Source organism: Cynocephalus volans, chromosome 14 (assembly GCF_027409185.1).
Source record: "Cynocephalus volans isolate mCynVol1 chromosome 14, mCynVol1.pri, whole genome shotgun sequence".
Classification (NCBI taxonomy): Eukaryota; Metazoa; Chordata; class Mammalia; order Dermoptera; family Cynocephalidae; genus Cynocephalus; species Cynocephalus volans.
In genome coordinates this window covers 24,509,454-24,521,773 of record NC_084473.1, presented here as the reverse complement: position 1 = coordinate 24,521,773, position 12,320 = coordinate 24,509,454, and the positions used below count along the sequence as shown (strand labels likewise).

General features: G+C 39.1%; 1 protein-coding gene across 19 annotated transcripts in view; it reads left to right on the top strand.

Moving 5' to 3' along the window:
- DTNB (dystrobrevin beta) overlaps positions 1 to 12,320 on the top strand; it is a 291,517-nt gene that overhangs the window by 233,071 nt on the left and 46,126 nt on the right. For all 19 annotated transcript variants that reach the window (XR_010021624.1, XM_063077635.1, XM_063077630.1 and 16 more), the window contains 2 exons: positions 6,966 to 7,051; positions 7,928 to 8,041. Coding sequence is in view for 18 of the 19 variants with exons in the window: in XM_063077635.1 (XP_062933705.1) it covers positions 6,966 to 7,051; positions 7,928 to 8,041 (200 nt within the window). In the remaining variant the exon portion in view is untranslated. The remainder of the gene's footprint in view (positions 1 to 6,965; positions 7,052 to 7,927; positions 8,042 to 12,320) is intronic.

Sequence of the window (12,320 nt, the reverse complement as noted above, 5' to 3'; positions counted from 1 at the left end):
TGTTAAGTACTTGATTGTTTTTTAACTTTTAATTGGGGTCTTACCTTTTGTTCCTAAACTCGTCCAGCTTATACTTATATGGTATTTGAGAAGTCTTTTTCCTCCAGAGGTTACGCTGCCTAACTACTCTGATTTAATAATAGGATTAGAAATAATAGCCAGCATTTTGAGAGCCTTCTGTATCTACCCCTGTGCTGGATGTTTTAGAAACATTACCTCCAGTACTCACAGCAACTCTGGAAGATAAATATGATCCCTAATGTGATTTTACTAATGAGGAAACTGAGGCACAGAAAGGTTAAAAATCACCTTGCCCAAGGTCCCCCAGCTAGGCTGAACATTCAAATACAAAGTTATGTGATATCATATATGAAGGGGGTATCCTTTAAATACACCTCTGAGGGTACTTTCCATATTTATAGACCATTAATATACATGGCTAGTGCTTTTGACTTATAGATAACCAATGTTTTTGGTATTTGGTGTTAAGTAAATTGGTTTTTCTTAAATGTGCCAGGGATGTTCTACAATGTGTGAGTTTTGTCTGTTTCAACAAGGTAAAAAATGCTGAGAGCAGTCCTTCAAACCTCGGCTGCACATTGGAATCATCTGAGAAGTTTTAAAAATTATTCGTGTCTGAGCCCACTTTTAGAGGTTGACTTAACTGGTCTTGGATAATACAGCCTGGGCATTGGGGTGTTTAAATCTCTCCAGATGATTGTAATGTGTGGCCAAGGTTGATAACATGGCTGAGAGCAGTGTTTCTGAACTGGGGGTAATAAGCTAGAATCCCTGGCATGTTCAACGTGACCCTTAGTTGAGAGCCATTAGCTTTAGACAGAGGGCACAAGGCAGGAGGTTTAGTTTCTCTGTTAGTCCATTCAGTTCCTCTCTGTAATCTGCCCCTTGGTCAAGCACCTTTACTTTTACTCTTTCAGGCCACGTTTTGCCCTTCAGTAGGCCCCTTATCAGCTCATCTTGGACTAGAAAAGACTAAACATTGTTGAGACTTTAGTCAAGCTTGCCAAATAAAAGCTAAATCTTGGCTTATTGAAAAGTTCCGAAATATACAGCCTGAAGTTTCCTTGATTTCTGAAACCTGGATGGTCAGGAATAGGTTGAGGAAAGAAAATCTATTTAGAGAGAAGTTGGAAATGTATATGTCATCACCTTCCTAGTCAGAATGCAAATTAAATATCATCTCCTAACTTTCTAAGAAACCGTATTTCCATTTTCACAGCTCATGCCTGTGATTGTTGTAGTAATGCCTGTGATGCCTGCATGTCTTTGAAGAAAATATTTCTGGTTCTTCCTTAGGATTCAGGTTTCGCTAACTGAAAACAATCTTGGCTTTGGATTTGATACAGGCTTGCACCTTTTAAGTTTTGTAAAAGATTTGTTAAATTCCTGATCAGTGGTGGCCAAGAAAGTTCTTCAAAGAACAAATTTTACTTAATGTCAAGAGACCTACTTGAAGGAATTGTTCAGTTCAAGTACTCCTAGACTTCCCCATTCTCCACTGCCCCAACACATGATATTGAGTAGCTAATGTCCACATCCATCACCAGGGAAAATCTCTTTATCACATGACATTGCCTCATAAAAGATGTCAGCATAGTTACAGTAATGAAGCTGGTATAGAATATTCAGAATGTTACATTAGAAAATGGCAATAAGCAAAAAATATTTTTATGTTGAATAAAAGAAAATTGAGAGCATTAAGCAATCCAAGGGTCTGCAAGCAAGTGAATTATCTCTGTGATACCTAAGAGTACTGCTGCTCCTGCTGGCACTGCCAGATTATACGGCAACCCATGAGTCCATGATGTGGCAAAATCTTCCTGTTTAATCTAATTATGAGCATATGGAAATATGTTCTCTCCTTTTGTCTATGTTTAAAATGTTTATCATACATTTTTAAGTAAGTTAAAAGTTTAAAAGGTTTAAAACCATAAAAACGATACACATATCCCTTAACATTTCTTTGTATATCCTTGTGTAGACAGTATTTTGCTGGAGAACCAAGCTCTTTCATTGAGCGTAGGTCCTCTGGAGCCCCAAGTTGTCTCTGCATGAAATGCTCCCACATAATACAAGTCCAGCTTCCATTTCAGTCCTTTACAATGGAATAAGAACTTAAAAACTCCTGTGCTGCAATAGTGCAGAATTCTCTTCCTAATTTTTCCAAATCTTTAAAGTGGTCTCACCTTCAACTAATTCGGTGGCAGCTTATTCTAGAAGCTTATCTCTACTGAGTCTCCAACTTATTCAACTTGGTTTTCATAGAAATAGCAACTCTCTTTTCATCCTCATTTCATTGGCTTAGGTGATATTTAATTAAATTACATAATAGCAAGTGCAACTAGGAAGAAACAACCAATCTTGTTAAGCATGCAACTCAACTGATCGGAACAGAAGTATATGGGGGATACTAGAGTGTAAGCTGCTAACCATGAACCAGAGGCAAGAGTCACTATGTTTTCCAAAAGGACTGGAGATCGTTCCAGTATTCCTTATGTGTTCACTAAGTAGAGGTCAGTGAAGAGGCCTTCAGCTGTAGGTTTTTTCTGGGCCTCTCCTGCTCCAGATGCTACAACCCCTGAACCATGCATTGGGCCTGGGAGCTTCCTTGAGTTTTAGTGGTGTGAACATAATGCCTTGACTACAAAGGTTCCAGGATTTCCCTAAACCCCAGAACTCCTTATGAGTAAGCATCACAGTGTTTACCTTCAGTTACTCATAGTTTTGGGTGTGCTACTTGCTAGATTTGCACATAGAAAGTGTATAATAAGTTTATTACATAAAATTTTGAGTTATAATAATCAACCTCGTAGATCATTGTGCTGCCCTCTGTGTTATATCATTAAATCCTCTCCACATCACTTTCAATAAATATTCCCATTTTACGCATAGGAAAATGAAGTTGTAGTAAAATAAAATAACTCAAGGTCACATGGCCAGTAAACAGCAAATCTAAGATTCCTAAGTAGTTTCTCTACTTCAATTCCTATCCCACTACAGTAAATTCTCCACTTAGCAGCCAAAGCAGTGTTGTTTGTTTTTAATAAACTTTATTTTAGAAAAGTTTTAGATTTACAGAAAAATTTCAGATAGTACAGAGAGTTTACTATATTCCAGACCCAGTGTCCCCTGTTATTAACATCTTACATTAGTATGGTACATTTGTTGCAATTAATGAACCAGTGTTTATACATTTATTATTAACTAAAGTCCATATTTTATTCAGATTTCCTTAGTTTTTACCTAATGTTTTGTCTGTTCCATAGTTCTAGCCAGGATACCTCATTACATTTAATCATCATGTCTCCTTAAGCTCCTCTTAGCTGTGACAGTTTCTCCGACTTTTCTTGTTTTTGATGACCTTGACAGTTTTGAGGAGTACTAGTTAGATATATTGTAGAATACCCCTTAATTAGGATTTGTCTGATGTTTTTCTCTTGAGTAGACTGGGGTTATGGGTTTGGGGCAGAAGAGGTAAAGCGCCATTTTCATCCCATCGTATCAAGAGTACATACCATCAACATGACTTGTCACTGTTGATGTTGACCTTGATCGCCTGGCTGAAGGAGCATTGTCAGGTTTCTCCAACATAAAGTTACTCCATTCCCCCCTTTCCACAGTATATTCTTTGGAAGGAAGTCACTGTGCACAGACCCACTTAAGCAATGGGGAGTTAGGCTCCACTTCCTCGAAGGCGGAGTATGTAACATACATTATTTGGAATTCTTCTGTATGAGAAATTCATCTGTTCTTCCCCATTTATTAAATTATTCAGTCATTTATTTATATAAATGTAGAAAAATGTTTTTAAAATATAAAGATTACATATTCCCCTGCTCAGAATCCTACGGCGGCCTCACACACATTCAGAATGAAATGAAAACTTCTCTCCATAGTCAAAAGGCCATACGTGATCTGGGCCCTAGTTCATCTCCCAGTTCATTACCTGCCACCTGCCATAGCGCATCCACTCCATCAGCACTGACCTGAGCACAGCATGGGAGAGCAGCTGCAGGGCCTCTGTGTTTGCCCGTCTCTCTCCCAGCACGCTGTCCCTCAGACCTTCGCCTCATTTGCTTCCTCGCCTCACAGAGTCTCTGAGAGCCCGTTCATACCCATCTCATTTAAACAGTCTTATGTCCCAGTTCACTCTATTTCATTACCCTATATTTCTTCATTGCACTTATCACAACTGACGTCTACATTTTTTTGATTTCTTACCTTTCTCGCAGTGTAATGTAAGCTTCGTGAGGGTTGGGGACTGTGTCTTATTCACCAGTGCATCCATACTTGCTCAAACATTGCCTGGCACATAGTAGGAGCTCAGGAAGTATTTGTTGAATCAATGAATGCACAAACTGTATATTTAACTTTTTGCAGCAGCAGCAGATATTTACTGTTACTATTCTTCCTGTTTTACAGAGGAAGAAACTGAAGCTTAAACATGTCCAACATCCTCACCAAGGCCAAACAGCCAGTAAGTGGCTGGGCCTGCACTTGCAGTTGGGCCTGGTGACCCCAAGGAGAGGGCTGCTGGTCCTCTGCAGCTGCATCTCAGAATGACTCACTCAGATCATATTCTCTTCGGTTCCCCTCTGGTTTGAGCTTCTTTGATCTGCATATATTTAATCAGCTCTTAATTCTCAATCCCTTTGGGAAAACTATGGAAAGTTGCTATTTCTCCTGTATTGTTTCATTATATTTCTTTCTTTCTTTTTTTATTGTGGTAAAACATATATAACATAAGAATCTCCATTTTAAGCATTTTTAAACATAAAATTACATGGAACTAATTACATTCACTATGCTGTTTGACCACTACTTCTATCTATTTCTAAAACTTTTTTGTCATCCTAAACATAAACTCTGTACCCATTAAGCAATAACTTCTCATTATTCCTTCCCCCTGTTGCTGGTAGCCTCTAATCTACTTCTGTCTGGTACGTTTGATTTTTGAAAGAAATCATCTTCAGGTCTCATCTGGCCAAAGTATCCTATGTCTTTACGAGTTGATAATTCCCTTTCTTTTTCCTTTCAGTGTCCTGGAGAAATTTTAGGAAGGGAGGCCTGGCTTTTTTTAAGGAGCCTCTATGGTGTTTAAGACAGTAAATAAATAAAATTCTAAGTTTCTCTGTTATTTAATGTACACTTGACTATATTTAAAATTTCACTCAGCGACGTAAGCCATCGCTGGACACTCACCCCTGGCGGTTCTCTGTGTTGTTGCGTCCACGTGGAGGAGCACGCCTCTGCTCAGACATCAGTTGCTCCCAGTGGAACTGCTGCCTCAGGATTGGACTGTTTCCACCCCTGCTTCGTATTTAAGTAACAGTACTTCTTGGAGCCAAAGAGTCTTACCTGGTTAGGAATCTCTATTGATAATGACTTTTGATTTCTGTATTAACGTCCTCTATGGAAGGCGCCTCAGCTCCGTAGTCAAACACTCAAAACTGGGAAGATTCTTCAGACATTTCCAGTGAAACACCATAGGGTTTTTGTTTGCTTATCATTGCATGAAGCAAATTCCTTTCAGCGCTCACTTCCTCATCCATAATTTTTCCTGGTCCCACCCTAATAAGGAGCCATTACTTTCAACTCCAATTTTCAGGAATTGCAAACCTATTATTCATAGTCAGGTTTAGTCCCAAGCAAGCCATTTTTCTGAGACTCAACCCAGGCTCTCACAAGACTCTAGTACAATATAGAAAATTTACTCAGCTGGCTGCTGGTCCACACCTCTCTGGAAGAAGAAAATTTATCTTGTTTTTGCTTTAAAAAAAAAAAAAAAAAAAGTAATTTGGTAAAAATCCTCCCACCTAGATTTGCTATGCTGTTTTGCCTCTGTTTATTTAGAAAATACCACATGAAGAGAATTACTTACTGAATCTTCAAGCTCTAGCCAGGAAACAAGGTTTCTGCTTCATGGCAAATCTTGTTTCAGGCAGAACCAAGAATGTGCAGAGTGAAGTGTAGCCATCACAGAGCCCTCACTGAGACCTTTCATTCTGATTAATCAATAAAAGGGAAACTTTACCTAGTCATCTCTTTTCCTATTTTGTGTTAATTGGCTACCGTATTTTTAAATGAAGTAACAAGAGTCAAAAACATCAATGAATATGCAAATCACAACCACATGATTTCTCCAGAGAAGATATACAAATAGCCAATAAGCATATCAAAGTATGCTCAAACATATTATTCATTAGGGAAAAACGAATTGAATCCACTATGAGATACCACTTCTCACCCACTAGGATGACTACAATCAAAAAGATGGGCAATATAAGCATTGGCAAGGATGTGGAAAAAATGGAACCTTCATACCTTTCTGGTAGGAATGTAAAATAATGCAGCCACTTTGGACAACCGTTTGGCAGTTTCTCAAAAGGCAATTACCATGTGACCCAGCAATTCTGATCCTAGGTATTTACCCAAGAGAAATGAAAACATATCGACACAAGACTTTCATAAATGAAAGTTCATAGCAGAATCATTTGTAAAAGCCAAAAGCTGGAAACAATACATTCTACTCAGCAATAAAAAGGAAGGCACTACTGGTTCTTGGAACAACATGGATGAACCTCAAAACCATCATGCTAAGTGGAAGCCAGAAACCAAGACTATGTATTGTATGGCTCAGTTTATGTGAGCTTTTTAGGAAAGGCAAAACTGCAGACAGAAAGCAGATTAACGGCTGCCTAAGGTTGGGGGTAGTAGTGGCCGTTGATGACAAACCAGCATGAGGGAACTTTTTGTGGTGAGGGAAAATGTTCTAAATTTAGTGCACAACTGTTTAGATTTACTAAGGGTTACTGAATTGTACACTTAAAATGGGTGAATCTTCTGGTATGTAGATTATACATCAAAAATATGTTTTTAAAGAATTAACAGTCTAGGATTCTAAATTAATTTGAATCAGAAAAAAAACTTTCTCCCCACTTTAGGCTCGTCCTCCCACTGACTTGAGCTTTAACTTTGATGCCAACAAACAACAAAGACAGCTTATTGCAGAGCTGGAAAACAAAAACAGGTAAGAATGCAGAGGCCAAGCCTGTTTCTGAAGTCCAGGATTATCGCATGGTATCTGATTCTTGTTTTCCTTGCAGACTAGATAGCTTTAGACCACAAAGGAAGATTCCACTTTCATGAACAGGCTAGCCCAAGTCCCGTAAATGCCCTGTACACTAATTTGTATATGTCTGCATGCTGTTGGTTCTGGTAGTTCAAAACCCTGCTCACCTTCCCTCAGATTAATTATTTTTCCCAGGACCCCCTCCCACCCACCAGTGTGTTCTCCTCTCACAGTTCCTTTCTCCATCTACTTTCCAGCAGCATTTTGCTGTATCTAGTCATCTTGTCTAGGCCCGTTATGCTACATATGACTGTCTAGTCTCTTATAAAAAAGCTACTTAAAGGCATGGAGACCAGACAGCACACCATTATGCACTGAAAGGTAGAAACCAGGCCAAGGAGACTGGACCCAATGTAGCAAGCACAGGTAGAGGAAATGGCAGCGTCCACCAGTCAGGGGGTCAGGGGTCAGGGGTCAGGGAAGAGAAGGGAGACTGGAAGACTTAGGGGAAGACAGCATAGGACCTGGGAGGATGCAGGAAGTTCTCTTTTCCTTTTCTCCGAGAGGAACAGAGTAAGTAAAGTATTCTGGTTGTCATTTTCCTTCATGGAAGTTTTTCACATTCTTGAGTATTTTTAGTTTTTCTACCACAAAGGGTTGTTTCGTTGAGGAAATGTCGGGTGAAGCAATATTAGGAAGGTGTCCATTTTACATCTTGGTCATTTGGAAGCAATCAGAGTAAGACTGGTGGAGGAGGCTCTGCCAGAGTAAACATTTCTAGCAGGAAAAAAGAGCACGTCATGCAGCCACCTTCTTCTCACCCGTCCTCTTCAGGGAGATCCTGCAGGAGATTCAGCGTCTCCGTCTGGAACACGAGCAGGCTTCCCAGCCCACTCCTGAGAAAGCCCAGCAGAACCCCACCCTACTGGCAGAGCTGCGGCTGCTGAGGTAAGGAGGGCTATGCACCACTGTTCCCAAGCCACAGCCTACTGCGGTAGGAACTGATATCTCAGGAAACCAAACTAGTGGGATAGAATCTGTTTATTGACATAACTAGTCCTGTTAGAACAAACAGCGAGTTTCTGATATTGCTTCATATGTTCACTCTGAGAACTTCAGTCATCATTACAGAATTAGGTAAATACCAGTCTCCCAGCTCCAGGACAAATGTTTAGACTTTGGTGATAGCTTTAAGAACATTGTGCTGCAGTCCCTCTTCTTACCTTGCTTGTTAGCTTGACTTTAGAGACTTGGCAGAAGTAATGTGTTCCCTTTGCCCTGTGAATATGTTCTCCTGGCACTTCATAGTCAGAGCAGGACTCTGCTGAAGGAGAAGGTTGCTTCCTGTACACATCCTCTAAGACTTGAAACCATGTGGGAATTCCTTGCACCATGGCTGTGGTACCTTCCCACTTCTACATAAATACAAACTGTCTCAAGGATCTAGAAACTAAGGACACAGAATCAGAATGGGAGTAAAGAACAACTTCAGTGCCCAATTTGATGCTACTTTGGAGGGAATGGACAAGGCTTCCCAGAAGAGCAAAACATGACAATGATGTGATTTGTTATTAGGGTTTTATTTCCTATCAATCTTAAAAGATGTGTGTGTGTGCTCTTCTCTAAGTAAAGACATTATGGAAACATTTAGTGCCTTGATTCTCACCAGATCTCTAGATTTCCAAATAGTGAGTTCTTTCTGTTTAGGTTGATTTTTAATGTGCTATCATCTGGGATCTGCATAGCTGAATACCTTTTTTTTTAAAAATTTTTTTTTTTTAAAGGAAGAGCCCTGCTCTTCCTTGAGCAGCAGTCATTTAGCCTCTCAACCATGATTTCTTTTCCTAGAGAATGGCGATCACTGTATGTTCAAAGGTATCTACTGTTTAGATTTATATCATCAATAAGTAAGTCATAAAGAATTTAAACTGTGTCATTGAAAATCATTAGAGGTATAGAGGTTGCATGCTCCTAAAACTTCATTTTCATTTCTAAACTTCATTGGTCTGAAATTTTGGTTGCCATTATTAGTATAGGAATGATGGGAAACAAACACTGCTGACTCGGATGAAGGATAATTCTAGGTCATCAGCATAAGATACACCAGTTTTCTTTCCCTACCTCAGCTCAGGCACAAGTGACTAGAAAAGTAAAAAACTGAAATCTTTGGGTCTAACTGTTGCTGGAACTGGGATTGCTAAAAGTGCTCAGTTAAGCTGGAAGGATGTGAAAAATGGCACAGATTTACTGGGCATGGGGCTGAGTCCAGGGATGTCACAAAAAGCAGCAAGAAGCAGGAATTTAGGTCTATGGAAGGTCTAAAGCTTGACAAGTCAGAAAGTACTTAATCTCAAAAGCGGCTTCTCTATCACTGAAGAAAGGGGGGACTATTTAGTAAGTGTACTGCCGCAATTGTTTATGCATATGGGCTCTCTTCCTAACATTATATACAAAAACCAACGTCAGATGGATTAAACATAAAGACAAAACTTTAAAACTTCTAGAAGATGATGTAGGAGGATTTCTATAGGATTTGGGGATAGGAAATAATTTCTTGTAATTACTAACCATGAAAGAAGAAGTTGGGGCTGTTCCAAGTGCAGGTCTGGGTGGTTACAAATAATTGATCACAGTCAGTTACAGGTTTCTTCGTTCCTTCTCCCTTCCCACTGCTTCACTTGACTAGCTTTAAAAAAAAAAAACGGGAAATTCGTCTACATTAATATTAAGAACTTCTGTTTATTAAAAGACATATATATATTTTTTAAAATTTTAATTTGTCGATATACAATGTGGTTGATTATTGTGGCCCATTACCGAAACCTCCCTCCCTCCTCCCTCTCCTCCCTCCCACCCAACAATGTCCTTTCTGTTTGCTTGTCGTGTCAACTTCAAGGAATTGTAATTGTTATGTCTTCTTCGCCCCCCAGTTTTTTTTGTCTCTCTGTGTGTGTGTGTGTGTGTGTGTGTGTGTGTGTGTGTGTGAATTTATTTATTTATTTTTATCTCCCACCAATAAGTGAGAACATGTGGTATTTCTCTTTCTGTGCCTGACTTGTTTCACTTAATATAATTCTCTCAAGGTCCATCCATGTTGTTGCAAATGGCAGTATTTCATTCTTTTTTATAGCTGAGTAGTATTCCATTGTGTCGATGTACCACATTTTCCGTATCCACTCATCCGATGATGGACATTTGGGCTGGTTCCAACTCTTGCCTATTGTAAAGAGTGCTGCAGTGAACATTGGGGAACAGGTATACCTTTGACTTGATGATTTCCATTCCTCTGGGTATATTCCCAGCAGTGGGATAGCTGGGTCATATGGCAGATATATCTGCAATTGTTTGAGGAACCTCCATACCATTTTCCGTAGAGGCTGCACCATTTTGCAGTCCCACCAACAATGTATGGGAGTTCCTTTTTTTCCGCAACCTCGCCAGCATTTATCGTTCAGAGTCTTTTGGATTTTAGCCATCCTAACTGGGGTGAGATGGTATCTCAGTGTGGTTTTGATTTGCATTTCCCGGATGCTGAGTGATGTTGAGCATTTTTTCATATGTCTGTTGGCCATTTGTATATCTTCCTTAGAGAAATGCCTACTTAGCTCTTTTGCCCATTTCTTAATTGGGTTGCTTGTTTTTTTCTTGTAAAGTTGTTTGAGTTCCTTATATATTCTGGATATTAATCCTTTGTCAGATGTATATTTTGCAAATATTTTCTCCCACTCTGTTGGTTGTCTTTTAACTCTGTTAATTGTTTCTTTTGCTGTGCAGAAGCTCTTTAGTTTGATATAATCCCATTTGTTTATTTTTCCTTTGGTAGCCCATGCTTTTGGGGTCGTGTTCATGAAGTCTCTGTCCAGTCCTACATCCTGAAGTGTTTCTCCTATGTTTTCTTTAAGAAGTTTTATTGTTTCAGGGTGTATATTTAATTCTTTAATCCATTTTGAGTTGACTTTAGTGTATGGTGAAAGGTATGGGTCTAGTTTCATTCTCCTGCATATTGATATCCAGTTATCCCAGCACCATTTGCTAAAGAGGCAGTCTCTTCCCCAGTGTATAGGCTTGGTGCCTTTGTCAAAGATCAGATGGCTGTAGGTGTGTGGGTTGATTTCTGGATTCTCTATTCTATTCCATTGATCAGTGTGTCTGTTTTTATGTCAGTACCATACTGTTTTGGTTATTATAGCTTTGTAGTATAGCTTAAAGTCAGGTAGTGTTATGCCTCCAGCTTTATTTGTTTTGCTCAGCGTTGCTTTGGCTATGCGTGGTCTTTTGTTATTCCGTATAAATGTCTGGATAGTTTTTTCCATTTCTGAGAAAAATGTCATTGGAATTTTGATGGGGATTGCATTGAATTTGTATATCACTTTGGGTAGTATGGACATTTTCACTATGTTGATTCTTCCAATCCAAGAGCATGGGATATCTTTCCATCTTCTTGTATCCTCTCTAATTTCTGTCAGCAGTGGTTTGTAGTTCTCACTACAGAGATTTTTCACCTCCTTGGTTAACTCAGTTCCTAAGTATTTTATTTTTTTTGGTGGCTATTGTAAATGGGCAGCTTTCTTGATTTCCCTTCCTGCATGTTCACTACTGGAGAATAGAAATACTACTGATTTTTGTGTGTTGATTTTGTATCCTGCTACTGTGCTGAAATCATTTATCAACTCCTAACTCCAAGAGTTTTTTTGTAGAGGCTTTAGGCTGTTCGATATATAGGATCGTGTCTTCTGCAAACAGGGACAGTTTGACTTCATCTTTTCCAATCTGGATGCCCTTTATTTCCTTCTCTTTTCTGATTGCTCTGGCTAGTACTTCCAACACTATGTTGAATAGGAGTGGTGAGAGTGGGCATCCTTGTCTAGTTCCTGTTCTTAAAGGAAAAGCTTTCAGCTTTTGCCCATTCAGGATGATATTGGCAGTGGGTTTGGCATATATGGCTTTAATTATGTTGAGATACGTTCCATCTGTACCTAACTTATAGAGGGTCTTTGTCATGAATGAGTGTTGAATTTTATCAAATGCTTTTTCATCATCTATAGAGATGATCATATGGTCCTTCTGTTTGATTTTATTAATATGGTGTATCACATTTATTGATTTGCGTATGTTGAACCAACCTTGCATCCCTGGGATGAATCCCACTTGATCGCGGTGAATAATTTTACGTATGTGTTGCTGTATTCTGTTTGCTAGTATTTTAGTGAGGATTTTTGCATCTATA